Source organism: Protomyctophum parallelum (assembly GCF_964188405.1).
Source record: "Protomyctophum parallelum genome assembly, chromosome: 21".
Classification (NCBI taxonomy): Eukaryota; Metazoa; Chordata; class Actinopteri; order Myctophiformes; family Myctophidae; genus Protomyctophum; species Protomyctophum parallelum.
In genome coordinates, this window is record NC_139713.1 from 28,097,841 (window position 1) to 28,115,146 (window position 17,306).

Genomic DNA, 17,306 nt, shown 5'->3' on the forward strand with positions numbered 1-17,306 from the left:
CATATTCTAACTGATCACTTTGAACTGATTAATGAGTTTAAAACGAGACAAATCCCTCTCATTCTTCAGTGAGTGTCAGTCTGTCCCACAGTCCCTCTCAGCCATCCTGCTGTTTCTCTTCTACATCGTCTCCCTCTGCTCTTTTAAATGAGCATGCAGGCAGTGAACTCAGTCTGAGTCTGTGTAGTGTTGCAGCCGTTGCTCAAGAGTTGTCAAGCAACATTTGAGTTAAGCTGTGTTCTCTTTCTTGTACTGAAATACAGTACAATAGTACAAGGAAATAGACAAGTTAAAAGGAACAAGGAAGTTATAACAAAAAAAGAAACATGTTTATGGCTATGTATGTTATATATGTAATGAATGTATGTACTGAAAATGTTGTATGACAAAGTCGTAAATAATGTTCAATTTGTGAAACAGTATGAAAGGAGATATATCAATTGTTGCAATGAAAACAAATAACTTATGGGAATCAAATGGCCTACATGAGTACTTTAAGACGTAGTCAAAACAACTCAGACTTGTCGACTCGTAGCACATAAATACATTTATTGAGGACATACATGTTTTGGACAGAGCGGAACAGTCGGGTCGTTTAAGGAAACATCATATCAACTTCTGAATTGTATTAATTTATTGTATCTTTCCTAATATTTGAATGCCATTATAGCCTACAATGTTTAATTTTTTTGAAAACACGTAAGCTGCATGTTTCCAGGTATAACTAAGAACTAGTGTCTCCTAACATTCCAGAGTACACATCCATGTTGGAGCTGGATAATAAAGTCAAACGTAACCTTGTTTTAAATGTCAAATGGTCATTCTTTATTGACAATCGTCAATGGAAAAAAAAAATCTTAACTCTTAAAATATACAGTTGTTGTAGACCTTCCTTGTTAAACTTAATTTATACTCCACTAGGACTATTTATAAATTAGGCTTTACACCTGCCAGGGATGCACAAATTAAAGCTCACTGAACAAAGGCAAAGTTCCTTCAACAAGGCTTAACCACTCTCTTTATTACATTTTTCAGAATCACTTGGCTTGACATGTGATTAAATGCATTTGGCACCCCTGACCTTGTGTGAGGTTTATGGAACATAGAGGTATCCAATAAACTAACTAACTGTGAGACAATCATCCTCATAACTGGCAGGGATAAACAGTATAACACAGGAAGAGATTAAGGTGGAGAAAGGTGTGTGTGTGTGTGTGTGTGTGTGTGTGTGTGTGTGTGTGTGTGTGTGAATGTCTCTTGAAATAACAATTGTTATTGAGATGCCTCTGATTTGCCCGAGGTGACTGTAGTCTGTTTCCACAGTGCAGTAGCACTGTTCATGTGTTCTGTAGGTACGTTTGGATTCATGGTCAATATTCTTACATATACACTTACGGAACACACGCACCGATTCACACTGAACTGTGCATGGGCTACTGTAATGTGTGTGTGTGTGTATGTGTTCATGTTTGGCAGCTTTGTATAAAGCGGTAAAGACATCTCTGATGTGGTTGTCTGTTGTTGAGCAGCAAGGGGTGTGTGTGTGTGTGTGTGTGTGTGTGTGTGTGTGTGTGCGTGCATGCTCATGGTCGGCAGCGCTGTATGAAGCGTGGGTACAGACACACGTCTCTGATGTGGTGTCTGTTGAGTAGCCAGGTGAGGAAGCGCTCTAGGCCCAGGCCATATCCACCGTGGGGACAGGTACCGTACTTCCTCTGTGTAAAAAGACACCGAACGTACATCAGTGGTGGGGAAAAAAGCATCCGAATGTTTTACTTTACTACTAACTAAAGTTTTGAAATAATTGTAGTGGAGTAAATGTACAATTGGAAATACAATTGGAAGTACAATTGGAAATACTCAAAGTAAAAATAATAATACTACTCAAGTGCAATACTTAAGTAAATGTACTTAGTTATTTTCCATCACTGAACATCCTCATAAGCATAATTTAGATTGGTTTGCATGCTCACATAAAATAGTGGTTAATCAGACTCATCAAGTTAGTTGTTTATTTTTTTAAATCTATTCGCTTTTTCACATTGATTTGTTGATATACAAGATGTACAAGTAAAAATACATTCTCGATTATTCCGTTATAAGTTATTGGTTCTAAATATCGGTTTCGATATAATTTCGGGTAATTGCCCTGGCAGCCCTACGACAGAGTATGAATTGGTGCTGCACGATTCTTGCTCAAATGTGAATCTCGATTCTTTAGTCTGTAGTTGCTGAACATTACTACATTAAAAATGTGGCACGTGGAGCCAACTACTGTGGCTTCTTGACTTAAACCTCTCTTAAAGTCTCTCTATTGTAGCAAAAACATAGGAGTAAATAAAATGATTTGGACAGCCAAATTTAGAAATGAGATCGCATAGACTTGTGTCTGAATCTAGATATAGCACATATAGCTAGAAACATGCACAGCTCATGCACTGATAGATACAGTAGACACAGTACCTGGTCATTGTACCAGTAGTAGGGTGTTGGGTCGATTCCTTCTCTCTTGAATCCCTCTAGAAGCTCTTCTGCATCCCAAGTACGCATGGAGCCTCCAACGATCTCACCCACATTGGGCATCAACACATCCACCTAAAACACACCAGACACGCCAATTAGATCAACACATCCACCTGAAGCACACCACAGACCAGACAGTCAGATCATCACGACTGCTGAAAAACATTTACAGACAAATCACTACATCGGCAGATAGAAATACTGATGTACACGTACCATGTTGTGCGTTCCTAGATCAGTAAGTGTCAATTCAGGAGATGTGTGCATACTGTGCAAGCGCAGCCACGCACCAATGTGACAATAATGCACCTACAGTATATTCATGTCAGTGTATGTGCTTTGTGTGTTTGCATGGATGGTCATGGTGTGCCTGTCTATTGACACCCGGGGAGATATCAAATTTGTCTTTTGGGTCTCAGGCTAAAAGGCTTGCTAATGGTGTGACCATTCGTGCGTAGCACTATCCGCAAGTTCCAAAACACTGACATGATCGGAAAGACAAGCCCAGTCCCTCACTCTGTTCATCTCTTTAGCAGGTTACGATAGCAACAATGAGTCACAACTTTCTTCACCCTCTGTTTAATGTATTTTCTCTCTCTCCTCGTTTTGGCTATATTTTTCCTGTCTTTTTTTGTTCCTTTTGTATTTCCTTTTGTGCTTTACGTTGTATTTTGTCTTCCATTTGTAAACTGTATGTAAATGTCCTTAATATGTGTTTATTTTGGGTCTTATTGCTTAATGTTTTGTATAAAGCACTTTGAATTGCCCTGTTGAAATGTTCTATACAAATACCCTTGCCTTGTCTTACTCTGCCATCTATAGCTCTGATAGATCATACTTGTGGACTCGCGGCTTCATATCAAACGTTTACAAGGAACACGACTGTGGACTACTTTGCAAATAATATACATTTATTATAGCTGATATTATTGTTGCTGCTTGTATGTGATTCAGCACTATAATAAAAATGAGGTGAAGATATTTCTCCCTCTCTAGTCTCTACTCTTGCTTCTGTCCACTTTTAACTCCTGTCTTCAAGTCTGTCTGTCTGTAGCGTGATGGCCGGAAATAGCAGATCTACAAGCCCAAAATGTGCCACTTCTGTGACGCCTTGTGAGCTTGTAGATAAACTGTTTTCAGCATGCAACACTGTCATGTGACCGAGCATAAATTGCATATCGGTCTGCTTGACACTGGCCCAGAAGAGCCAGGAGTGGAAACCCTTTGTTGCTGCCCTACATGCCAGCTGGTATAAAGGTTGCTGATGCCCTACATGCCAGCTGGTCTCTCCTGGTACCGATTGGGTCAGGCGCCTGTAGAAAGTATAGTGAGGTAAGAGTTGGTACTGATTGGGTCAGGCGCCTGTAGAAAGTATAGTGAGGTAAGAGTTGGTACTGATTGGGTCAGGCGCCTGTAGAAAGTATATTGAGGTAAGAGTTTGTACCGATTCGGTCAGGCGCCGGTCGTCAGCACAGCGCTGCATGTAGAAGGACTTGATCTCGGCGGGGAAGCGGCACAGAAGGATGGTCTCACCGATGCTGTCTGTCATCAGCCTCTCTGGAGCCTCTGGGATGTCCTGAAACCAGAACACACAGTCAACTCTAGAACAGTACTTCTGATCCCCCAAAATAATCACATTTCAACTGGGGACAACTTCACCCTGACAAGCACAGCATTTCATTTAGTTTGACCCGGTTCCACAGCTAAATATTGTGAAAATAGCCGATCTGCAAGCTCACAGCGAGGCTAGTTTCACAATTTCTGCTTCTTTAGAATTTGACAATTTGGCCAATGTTTGACCAGTTTATATAGTATAGTTTGATTACTTTTGATGCAGTAATGGGTTTTTTTCTTCCTTTGTTTAGGTATTAAAAAAAGATCTTAGAAGTCCTCTGGGGACCCCCAGTGGGTCCCGACCCACAGGTTGAGAACCACTGCTCTAGAACAGTGATTCTCAGCATTTCTTTTTCATCTCAAGGACCCCCAATTTGATAATGTAGTACGCCAGGGACCATTTGATACAATGTTCTCTCTCTGATCTCTGAGACCTTGACCAAATGGACCTGTAAGGGTTAATTTGGTTACAACTGGATGAACTATGGTGTAGCTTCACTCAGCAAAGTTTGGCAGACAAAAACCTGTGCAGAGAAGCCAATGGCTCCACCTTGTGGTGAGACATGAGTGGTACTACAACTACTGCAGGACCCTTTCTTAGCTGAGTGCAGGTTAACAACCAAAATCAAGCAAATACCTCAATATAAATTGCATTGGAGAGAGGAGTCATTAAAGAGTATGACATGTGACATGAATAGTAGAATTACAATATATTTAAGATTTTATAGCGGTTCGTTTGTAGGGTGGAAATGAGGAGATGCCACGATGGCAATGGTAACTATTAGTACTAGTTACAGTGCTATTATTAGTGGTGTAGAATCTAACATTTTAAGCAGCTTTATTAGGCAGAGAAGAGAGAGAGACAGGAATTGTTATGACAATAACAGTAATAGTAGTAGTTAGGGCTGTCATGATGACAAATTTAAGTTGACGATTAATTGTTACACAAAATAATTATGATTAATGATTTAATTGTGTTTATGGCAGTAACATTGGAACATTATGAATACATACTTTAATTTCTGGCTTCATAATCACAAATTGCACAGGGCAGATACAGTATGACAAATAACTTAAATAATACATCTAAATTACTGACACGTAATATTATACATTCAAAGAATTTCTTTTAATAGCAAAAATAGCTGATCTACACGGTTACAGCACAAGCTTGAAGATCAGCTAATTCTGCTATTTTTGGAAAATGTTTCTACATGGAAATGACTATTCTGCGAAATGATTGCGCTTATCTCAAATGATTGCGCTTATCTCAAATAATTGCGATTAGGCGATTATGTAATAATTGTGACAGGCCAATAGTATTTAGTGGTACATTACAAATTTATCATCCTTTTTAATGACATTGGGCTGTGGAAAAACTTCACTGAGGACATTCTTAAAAAACATAGTTCAGTATTAAAGTTGTACGGTTATTTTCCGGTCTGATCTTGAACTAAATGTAATTTGTCCTTACCTCTCCAAACTCGTAGTATGTGCCGTCATCCTTTTTGACATCATGTTCTTTAAGCCAATCAATGGCTTCAGTGTATTGCATCCTCTTAAAGGGTCTCTTGGGGGGCTTGAAGTCCTGAAATATAGATTATTACTATTATTAATATCATTGATTGACGAAAAGAGAATGCGTTAGGGGAACGCAATGTTGAAGAGCACAGTTGAAGTAGGGGCGCACATTATATATTTAATTAAACAGCAGCGACAACAAATAAACTTGTTTAGGCAAGAATTAATTGGCATAACGACTAAATTGTGGGAGACAAAGAGGTAAAGGTTGGTAATTGCTAATCAAAAATTTTGTAAAATAAAAAAAATTGTAATCAAGTCCAATGTAAAAAAATTGGAGATTCAACCCCCTTAGTCTACAAGGTTTGGACAGTGTGTGTGTGTGTGTGTGTGTGTGTGTACATACTTTGTTCAGATCATAGAGCAGGGAGGCAGCAGGGGACTTGAGCACACGGTCGACCACATCACACACCAGGTCCTCCAGTCTGTTCAGCAGGTCCTCAAACGACATGAAGGGACATTCAGCCTCAATGTGGGTGTACCTGAGAGAGACGGACAGACAGAGAGAGATGGTTAACAATTCTTAATTTACATCGTCTACATATTTTACTTTCAAAGTTTCAACATGGCGTTCCTATTTTGGGCATAGACAAAACATTGGGATCGGACCCAAAAATGTGTCATCGGGCAGATGCTTCTATCATCACCTCCTCTGAACACTCTTTTCCGCCCAACTGAATTCCATAGAGTTAGTGTCGAAGTGTCATTGAGCAAGACGCTGAACCTCTAATTGCTCCCGATGTGCAGGTTGGTGCCTTGCATGGTTTCCTCCACCATTGGTGTATGAATGGGTGAATGTAATGCCTTAGATAAAGGCACTATATAAATGTACCATTTACTCAACTTACTCGGATAGATGTCTGCGCGTGCGGGACTGCTCAGCGCGGTATGACTGGGCGATGCAGAAGGTGTCTCCCAGCGCAGGGATGCAGGTCTCCAGGTAGAGCTGGGAGGACTGGGTCAGGTACGCCTGCTCTCCAAAGTAGTCAAAGTTGAACAGAGTGGAGCCGCCCTCCACTTGGGTCTGGACCATGGTGGGAGGGGTGATCTAGAGAGGGGAGGCGGGAGTAAGGAAACCAGGAGTTAGAGACCATCAGACCATTTGTAAAATCAAAAATGAAATGTTTTAATATTTGTCATAATATCGTAACACTCGACAAATGAGGGAAGGGTCCACGGTTAGCCATTTATTTAAAAATATATTTATAGGCTAATTGGTTAATTTGCATAATAAATACATGTATGTTCTGCATAAGATGCAATTCTGCAGCAGGAGGTCTAGATCAGAGACAGTCAGAGAGTGAAGGAAAGGGATGCACCGAATGGGAAATTCTTGGTCGAAACCTAATACTTAATATAGGAAACAGCTGGCCGAAAACCGAATAGCCGAATATGATTACCATTTTATATATAAAATATGTTGTTCCTGGAACGACATATTTTCAGATGGGGGTGGCGGCCAAATACAGATATTCTGTGGGTCCTTGACATGAAATAGTCTTAGAACCACTGCTATAGTTTTTTCCAGAAAACTCTCATGATTTAGAACTTAGAAGACATTTGTAGAATCTGGTCTCAGGTCTTAAAGAGTTAACCCATTTTGGGCGGGAACCCCTTTTGGTGTTAGCATTATGTTATGCTTTAGCTATTGAAAAATAGCAGATCTACAAGCTCATAGCGCGCCACCGAGTGGCGCGCTATGAGCTTGTAGGTCTGCTATTTTTGAAAAATCGAAGAACGAAACATAGCTTTTTCAGAAAACTGTCAGGATGTAGAAGACATTTTTAGAATCTGATCTCAGGTCAAAATGGGTTTTAAGCAAAACATGGGAGTACTTTCCCCCCACCCAGCGCGGGTTCCTCACCTCACAGTACCCGTGGCTGAAGAAGTGGTCCCTGAAGCACTGTGTGACGGTGGAGCGCACCCTGAGGATCTTGGACAGGCTCTCTCCTCGGATCATCATGTGCCGGTTGTTCAGCTGCACGTCCACGTCAGACTCCTCGTTGACCAGGTTGTCGGCGCCGCCTGCCGGGGCTAGGCCAATCAGCTCCCAGAAGTCACAGTTCAGCTCGTGGCCGCCGGGGGCCTATTGGGAGGACAGGAGTCGGCAAGACGTACGTTGAGCGTCGTATTTCTCATGGAGGATACGCCTGAACTATTGCCGGGCAGAATACTTGTACTGCATCTCCACATGTTCTTTTAATTTGTCATAAAAGTGTCAAGCAAAAGTAGTGAAAAATCTGAAAATAGCTGATTTTAGAACGAGTTAAAATTAGCAGATCTACAGGCTCACAATGCTCACTTGCATGATTCTGCACTTATGCAAAAAAAGATTAACTGTCCATTATCCACTAGCGGAAGTAATTTGTAACCAGATGGTTTATCGTTTAGTGCTGGTGCTTATCTTATGTACATTTACCTGTTGGCCCTCTTTTACGGGTTCTATGGTTCCATACAGAGCCACTGTGCTCTCTGTGGACAGCACCACGGCATCATAACACTGACACTGAAACACAGCAAGGAGGAACAATCATGTTATATACGATTAGTCTGTTGTAGACTAGAGGCAACACAGGGAGTAACGCATAATGACAATGATATATAATGATAATATATAACGTATAAAGACCCACAATATAAATATGACCACATAACAATTGGGAAATTATATGCATCAATGTTTATTTTATATACGTATATACCGGTATATTATATTCCAATTAAGATGGTGGTTAGGTCACATGAATGAAGTAGTTACAGCTCTAATCTTTAGCTAATAAATAAACAAATTCAAATAAATGAGTTTATTTAATAAAGGATGGAAATACCAGGTTGTCATTCAGAACACACTGGAGGTAACCAGTGCCATCTCTCAGTATGATGAACAGCAGGTTCTTTCCTGAGAAGAAAGAGGGTTGACATTCAGTGAGGAAGACACAATACATCCGTCCACATGTTCAAGTTCAACCTGATGTAATATTTCACTGCACGTACTATTTCACTACATTTATGCAATAGGATATAACAAAAAAAGGGGGAGTCTGGGGCGGTCTTATTATTATTTTACCTTGTTTCCTCAGTCGATGAACCCATCCAAAAACCTTCACTCTCTGACCTCTCATGGATTCCATGCCACTAATCTTCACCTGGATAAACAATGTTAAGAAATAAAACATATGTAAGAAATGTGCAGAGACTAAATCATCATTAAATATTTAACAATTAGACAGACATGCATGCATAAAGTTTGACAATGACACAAGCAGACATGTCACAAAGATGGTCATGCGAAGCAGGCCTCTCTTGGCCTGTTCTGTGTCCACGTTTCATAGTCACTAATTACACAGAAAGATTAGATGGAACCATACCACGGTAACCAAATGGACGCTTACAAATGTAACCAGATGGTTGGTTCCATTTGTACGCTCGCGGCTCTCAGAGTTACAGCCCCAGTGTCCATTTGGTTCCCAACTACATTCATCATTTTGCTGGGGACCCCTGGAACCGCCTCAAGGACCTCTGGGGGTCCAGGGACACAACTTTGAGAACCACTGCTCTATTAGTCAGTCACTAACGGACAACCATGAAAAGAGGCAGGCAAACGCAGACAAAGACCAACACCAAGTTCATCAACAGACCGTTTTTGGTTCAGGCAGGCTAGAATCCATCTCAATAATGATTTTCTTGGCGTCTTCCAAGTTCTTTTCTCTCTTCTCCATGTCGTCGGCCTGTGGGACACACAGGAAATATCACTTTATATGCCGTTTTGTAATATTATTATTATTAACTTATGTTTATTATTTAACCACATTAACCCTACCATCTGTATTCTGGGCATGTGATAATAGACGAACAATGTATCACATTGGTAACAAGACTACTCGCCCCGTTTCTGTTTTCCTCCCAGAATTTTCCCCAGTGAGGGGTGGGAGAGGCTGGACAGCAGACGGCTGGACTTTGAATTTCTCTAACTATAAACTTTCATGACAGCAGAACAGCCTAAGTACAAATATAATTTATGAAAAGCTACTACAGTGAAGTCTGTTCACAGAAATTGTTGTAGGATATGTGGGGATTATCTGACGAGGTACCATTTGAGGGGGCAAAACCTTACATATACTAAATAATACTAAATTGTTTATAGGTTCAATATAAGTCAAATAATATAGCCTTTCCACAGGAGTATCTTTTTATATTTTTCCAAAAAGAATACAAACAGCCAATAGCATATTACAATGTTATCCCCCTCACTGGGGAAAATTCCAGGAGGAAAAACGGGCAAGCACCGGGGCGAGTAGTCCAGTATTCATCACATTGCAACATGTTGAGATCTTGTACATCAACGATTTTTGGCAAAGATATTCGCCGATTAGGACTGCCCAAAATAGGGATGTTAGGGTTCATGAGGTTAAGCTTGTAGGCTAGAGCTTTGTCACACAACATTATTATACCCCTAACCCAAACAGACTTTGAGCAGTTGCATGATGCCTGCTTACTGACATACAGTACCTCCTTCTTGTCTTTGGAACCAGTTTTCTGCTGCTCACGGTTGAAGGCTTTTTCTGATTTCTTCATCTGGGTCTTTGAAATAACTGTCCAGCGCTGCAGGGATTGGAGGGAAGGAAGAGAAATTGAACACTTGATCAACAACAACACAAGAAATTTGCAGGTAGGGCGTAATTCTTAAGTATTTGTATTGTAAAGTTATTTGAAAATAGCTAAAATAGTACATAAAATAGACATGGCCGATTAATAATTTCTCCTTACCTCTCCTTCCTTCTGTGAGTCCACATAGATAGTTGGGAAAGGCTCCTTCCCAACAAACAACAGAGCCTGTGGAAATAAAAATAGGATCAAGTCATTAACATTTGTAAAATGTACATGGGTCAGACACATACTCACTAAGAATGAAGAGGCAAAGAATTAAATTAAAAATAAGACACAAGCACGGTTAGGCCATCCCAGCCTAACCGTGATCTTAACAAAACCAAACCCATGCCTAAACATCTTCATTTTTTCTTGAGGGGCGATGTCCAGCTTTTGGTGTGTGTAACCCGAATTTTGCCCTAACACAAACATTAAATGCCATTGACAATGAATGGACAATTTTGCGTGTTTGTGTAACACAAACATTGATGACGAAGGTGAGGACGCGAATTGTGATTGGTTCCAGCCATAAACTCATTCCAATTAGTTAATGTATGATGATGTACGATGATAAGAGCGCCCCTCACTTCACACGGTGCGATTTTTATTTATTTAAATTTTACACAATTTAGAGTAGCCAATTATCTTTCTCCAAGTCCTCCCCATGCATTTCTGTGTTGCCACTGCTGTTGTAGCCCCCACTGGGAGGACGTACTGTTGTACCCTTCTGGCTCACCTGCCAGTGAGGAGCCCCCACTGCTGTTGTACCCTTCTGGCTCACCTGCCAGTGTGGAGCCCCCACTGGGAGGACGTAGCGCCTCCGTTCTACTCCTCCAGCCTAGAACTTCCTGCCGACAGGCACTGCCCCAGCCAATAGGAGTATGAGCAGCAACAAAGATAACCCTCCCTTGAGTCTCTACTCAGCTTCCCTCCCCCAACACGGTCAATTGTGTTGGACACTCGGTCAAAGCAGGTGCACTGCGGTGGATTCGAAACCCTAGACTCCGCTCGACACTGTCTGACAGGTGATATACCCCTGCGCCACCCTATCACTAAACATCTCTAACCTACTCCCTAAATACAACCTTATATAACTAAACATAACCATGCGAGACACGGGGAACAGGGGTTGTACATTTAGCCATGTCTATTTACTTTGTCCCATAATTATCAAGCAAAAATGAGTCACTACCTTCAGAGGGGTCTTGAAGGGCTTCTGCTCGCTTCCGTCTCCATCCTGATCACTGCCCTCTTTGTCTGATACATACAGCTTCCCTGTAGAAACACAAGCTGACAAAGCCAAATACAGATTAGGGCAACTATCTATTATTTTCTTAGCGATTATTCTATAATCTATTACCTTTTTCAATTAATGTCATAATCGATAACTAGTGATGCACCGAATATTCGTCTGCAGAAAATATTCGGCAGAAAATGGCTAAATATGCATTTTCGGCCTATTCGGTTTCGGCCCAAATAGGCAGAAAATATATCACCGAATAGTGTATGCAATTAATGCATTCAAAGAGCTGAATAAATGTTTTATGGATCCATAATAGTGATTATTATTTAAGTTAAGTTTTGCCATAACCATAACATAACATTTGTAGAATCAAACTAAGGTTAATGGGTTAAGTGAGGATACTAAAACAGCGATATTCAGTTACACTTCATACCAATGATACTGTGCGGGTGTAGGTATGTTAAGTGGTAACCACTTTCAACATGGCATTATAGGCAAAAGCTTTCTAAATCTTTCACATTTTCCAAACATCTACAAGCTTGTAGGTCAACATTTTTTTCTATTTGTTGTACAACAAAGTATATAGTGCTTAAGTGGCATTCTGGACTAGACCTGTCTGGCTGGAAACATTGTGGTTGCAAGGACTGCATTTCTGACCTTTCAGATACAGGACTGTGTCACAGTCATTACCAAGTGATTGAGAGATTATTTATTCTGTACTTACTCTGTATAAACATACTATTTTAACTAGTGATGCACCGAATATTCAGCCGCAGAAAATGTTCGGTTTCGGCCCGAATAGGCAGAAAATATATCACCGAATAGTGTATGCAATTAATGCATTCAAAAGAGCTGAATAAATGTTTTATGGACCCATAATAGTGATTATTATTTAAGTTAAGTTTTGCCATAATCATTTATTTTAAATAAATCAGGTAGCTTTAAGGTACGGCCATGACAGCAATGGTAGGAAAAAAGATGTATAATATTAATCATATTCGGATATTCGGTATTCGGTTTTCGGCCAACTGTTTCCTATATTCGGTATTCGGTTTCGGCCAAGAATTTCAATTTCGGTGCATCCCTAAACTAAGCTGTGTTTTTTTCCCATTCTGTATAATCAACACATCTTATGCCCAAAATAGGGATTGATTATTTTAATCTACATACTGATTATAGATTTATTTTTAACACAATAGATTCAATTAGATAGATTAACTGTTGCACACCAACACAGATCCTTTCATTACCACAAAAGACATGACAGGTGGACATGGCATTCATCTCGGTTAAACACAGAATGAATAGTTTCACCAAAACATCGTTGGAAAGAGCATGTTACGGATGACATTTTACAGGTGTTATAGGCTACCACTTCCCTGTTCCAGTTGTTTAATTGGCTTGACAGTAGATTTGAACCGGAAACATATGACACCTTCATATGGAAACACATATGTCACCTTCATAAACCCTGTAAAACCCCGGAAAGCAAGCTGACTACCAGCTTGTAGATCGGCAGTGAAGCTAAAACTGGAGTAATATGTTCGCTCATCTTAGTTTTAGTTCAAACTCTGGCTGCCGCATTTTGGACAAATTGTAATCTGTCAGTTGTTTCCTTTGACTGTATATGTCTAAGTTAGACAGATGTGTCTAAGTTAGACAGTATCCCCTGTTACATGCAACTGGGGGTACCAGAGGGGGCCTGGCACCCTCAGTTGCAAATTGTTGTATGTACATATTCTATATTGTTTTACTATATAAAAATGAGATGTGCCTGTCATTTCATCCTGGAGCCGAGCATGCATAGAGCCGATTATTCTGTTTACCCTGTTACGGTTTGGAAAAAAGTGATATCGTTATCGGTTTTCAAATTACTGTTGCTTTGATTTAAACTGCATGAGCATGTGTGTGTGAGCTCATGCAGTTTAGTTATGATGCCCTGAACCAGTATGGATAAAAATGTGATTTTGATTTTGATTATGCTGTAGAGACAAGGGACATTAATGATCAACTTGACTCATCTTCAGTCAATTTCCCTATCTCGTCATGACTCTGATGATGTCAGATTCCCGTAAGTGGGGGGTAGTTATAGTTTCATTTAGAGAACCGAAACTGACCTACGGCTTGGATGCAATGCATAATGCTTTGATTTCAAGAATCCTCTAGTGATAGTCTGAAGGTCTCTCCCTCCATCCCTCTGCCCCAATTGGCTCACATCACTTCAAAATACTGTCAAATCAACAGCAAATGCAGCATCAATAAGCCACTGCTGACAATGACAACCATAAAGTAAAGTAAAATCCAGTGTTCTTTATTCAACTCTTGATTATTGTACACACGTCACCAAATATTTGAACACGTTTAACACGTCCAGGTTTACTGCAGAATGAATAAAGAGTTGTAACCATATACGCCCATAGGTTCAACAGCTATAGCCGCGTGCTACTATGTGAAGTTAACGGTTATACCGGAATTGGTGACCTATTGACTACGGCGACCCCACAGGGCGCCGTTTATATCGTGCTTCAAACTACTATGAACAATAAATAACAAACATTTTTTCTGACTGCATCTGAAATGATTGATTCATTGTGTGTCTTGAACAACAACCTCAATGTCAGCCGACATCTTAACAGCGACGTGAGTGGTCGCAAAATTAGACGAGTCACCGATTAAGGCGTAACACTTTAGCGTTAGCAACCCGGACTGATGCAATACTGACGTTCACACACCTGACCAGACACACGAGTTCAATACACATCCCTCTCCTCCTCTTACCCACTGCCAGCTGTTCCACACCTTTTGTTATGCCTTCTGCCATGACTGGCAAAGAACACTCCAACAAATAACCAAAGGAAACCGAATTAATTGCGTTTAAAACGATGAATGAATGACAACTGTAACTGCCAGCCTGCTCCTCCTTCCTTCATGCGAGTTCTGAGTTTTACGTGACGTCAGCTTCCGTGCTAACGCCGCGTCACCACCAGGGCTGGAACAGAGCAGGCTCTGGGGAAAATGTCAAACATTGGTTTTAATATTAATGTCACTTACAATGCATGTATGTATGGAGTTTTTAATGAAAAAATGTCGGCCATGGAGAATGAATTTTATTGGTCTATTATTTGCACTGTTATTAACAAATTATGGAACACCAGGTGGTCATCTCTGGAGAGGTGGTATTTAAGCAGATACAAACCGAACTGAAAAGACAGAGAACCCTCGACTAAAAAAAAAAAAGAAACTGACACCATGGCACCTATTAACCCTGTAAAAAAAAAGCTTTGAAATGCCTTGATATATGTTTGTATTGTAATTTATATATGTATATATGTAACTTTGCATAAATTGTAAACCCTGAATAATTTTCAATAAAGTATATATAAAAAGGAAAAGCCTGGGTTCTATCTATGGGTTCTATTCACTGCACAGAGCTGAGATCCGGTATAGAGCCCGCCTACTATGTCCTGTAGTGTAATTGGCACATGTACAGTACCATAGAGTATTTTATGTACACATACATGGACGCACGCAGACCGTTTCCTAGACCGGATCTGCAACGTGCTGCCCAGGATTTCTTTAGGCTTTAAAATATCTCGATTTACCAGATATAAAGCTGCAAGCAGCAATACGGGGGCCAAGCTGTGTGTACTGACAAGGCCTCTTTAATTCTGCTTTCTACTTGTTTCATGAAATGTGCAGCAAAGTTCACGAGAAAAAACTATAGCCTACTGTATACTTCTAATACTGTCTTTACTGAGCTGAAGTGAAACATGTACTCCACATTATATGTGGAGGGTCCAGCTTGGGACATAGCCTATATAAACTTGACCTTGATATATCTTAAACATTGCTTTTCATGGTCTCTCTGTCTCTCTTTGTGTTGCAGCCCCTGCTTGCCTATCACAATGATTTTGTCTGTATGGGGAATATACACTGATACACACTGCTTTGTGTGTCTGTCTGAGGAATTTAAAACCGGTGTCAAAAACAAATGCAAAGCTAACTCTAAACTAAAGTTAGAGATATCAGCACCTCAGCAAGAACCTGAGCATAGCAGAACGATCATATGAATTCTGGATTGACTGCAGGACTGTGGTAATGCATTCACAAAAATATTAAATTCTTTGTTAATGGATTGGGATTGTTAATGGATTGGGAAATATTTGTGACCAGACCACCAAAATGGTTAGTAAAAACAGAGAGCGATTGTGTGAGCGATGATGTCATGTTGTAGTTTTCTGTGGTCACCTCTTCACCAGCAACTGGACACACAGACAGACACAAGGGTGAGAACATAATCTTGAGTTAAAAAATTACGAAGAAAGCTAAATGTCAGTTATTCTGACATCGGCCTGTCCATCCTTCAGTCCAATATAGCTATAATCAATTTATATTCAATCAATTTATTACTGTAGGTCAATGCCAAATTTGTGCATGCTGCTCTGTTTATAAGCCACTAATCTCAAAAGAGCCTGACTAGCGCTGCATAATACAAAGGCAATGACGATGACGAATGTCAGGCGATCATTTGTTTATCATATCCCTTTTTCCTATGTCACCTAAGGCCACCATGGGCGTACAATGCCAAGTTCAGTTTCTGTTCACTGGTGCTGGAACATTAAATAAATGCAACAAGTTGTGAGGTCATTTAGAGCGTGGGATTTATCATCTGGTTTTACACATGCTGGCAGTTGGGCCCCTGCCCTGTGAGAGTACTTGCCTACTTGACCATGTGTGGCAGAGAAGTCCCACACAGCAAAATCCTCGGTGTTCATCAGTGGTAATAGTACTCAAATATTTTACTTATCAATACTGCAATATAGAAATACTAGTATTGGCATCGAAATGTACCAAAAGTAAAAGTAGTCAATATGTAGAATGTCCCACTTCAAGTTTTCAAATGTATACAAATCTTTTGAATATAGCAGATCTACAAGATTCACAATGTGAGCTTGTAGATCGGCTATTTCAAATGGCTGAAATGTCTATTGGGCTTTAGTGTATCATGTATGTTTTCTAATAATAATCAAAATATACAAAGAAACTATAGATTACGGTTACTAAAGTTTTCAAATAAATGTAGATAGATAGATAGATAGATAGATAGATAGATAGATAGATAGATAGATAGATAGATAGATAGATAGATAGATAGATAGATAGATAGATAGATAGATAGATAGATAGATAGATAGATAGATAGATAGATAGATAGATAGATATATAGATACTTTATTTGTCCTTTTGGAAATTTGTTTTGTGCCAAGCAGTCATCAGGATACAGAAAACATGTACAAACAAACAGATCACACAGTACATTGACAATAAAGAAACAATGCCAACAGAAGGCCACCAGTCATAGTTCCAAGAGGCATCACATCACACTTTATCCACGGAACTGAGATGGGGCCTGTCCTATACTTATAGGAACAAACGATCTTGAAGCCCTAGCCTGCAGAGAAGGTACCATGTACCGTCGCCCTGATGGTAAAAGATGGTACTGTGTAACGGGTGTGTATTGTCCCTAATAGCTTTCCCCTTCCTGAGTAACCGGGTCTCATACATTGAAGTCATACTCTCAAATTGTACCCCAGCTATTTAGCTGGACACGATGATTTTATGGAGTTTGTGAGATGTAGTGGAGTAGAAGTATTGGATATTGGAAATACTCAAATCGTACAAAAAAAAAGTACAGTAC

General features: G+C 40.0%; 1 protein-coding gene across 4 annotated transcripts; it reads right to left on the bottom strand.

Annotated features, from left to right (window-relative positions):
* Positions 1-58: 58 nt before the first annotated feature.
* Positions 59-14,539, bottom strand: LOC310878720 (asparagine--tRNA ligase, cytoplasmic-like). Of its 4 annotated transcripts, none has more exons than XM_083793092.1 (15): positions 14,387-14,539; positions 11,558-11,640; positions 10,486-10,551; positions 10,228-10,320; positions 9,357-9,446; positions 8,786-8,864; positions 8,547-8,617; positions 8,138-8,224; positions 7,583-7,804; positions 6,567-6,766; positions 6,065-6,200; positions 5,612-5,725; positions 3,968-4,099; positions 2,464-2,595; positions 59-1,715 (listed from the first exon to the last, which is right to left on the bottom strand). In XM_083793092.1, the coding sequence occupies exons 1-15, from the start codon at positions 14,427-14,429 to the stop codon at positions 1,584-1,586; spliced, it is 1,680 nt and encodes a 559-aa protein (XP_083649218.1). In that variant the 5' UTR covers positions 14,430-14,539; the 3' UTR covers positions 59-1,583. The 4 variants fall into 4 exon arrangements, with proteins under 4 accessions (XP_083649218.1, XP_083649217.1, XP_083649220.1 ...); XM_083793091.1 differs by having other exon boundaries at positions 11,558-11,655; XM_083793094.1 differs by having other exon boundaries at positions 14,408-14,511.
* Between the last annotated feature and the right edge of the window lie 2,767 nt (positions 14,540-17,306).

Coding starts and splice junctions, on each gene's coding strand:
- LOC310878720 (XM_083793091.1), bottom strand. CDS start 14,429: ATGGCAGAAGGCATAACAAAAGGTGTGGAACAGCTGGCAGTGG. Junction 7,805..8,137: donor CCGTAAAAGAGGGCCAACAG/GTAAATGTACAT, acceptor TCCTCCCAATAG/GCCCCCGGCGGCCACGAGCT. Junction 2,596..3,967: donor ACCGGCGCCTGACCGAATCG/GTACAAACTCTT, acceptor GGTGTGTTTTAG/GTGGATGTGTTGATGCCCAA.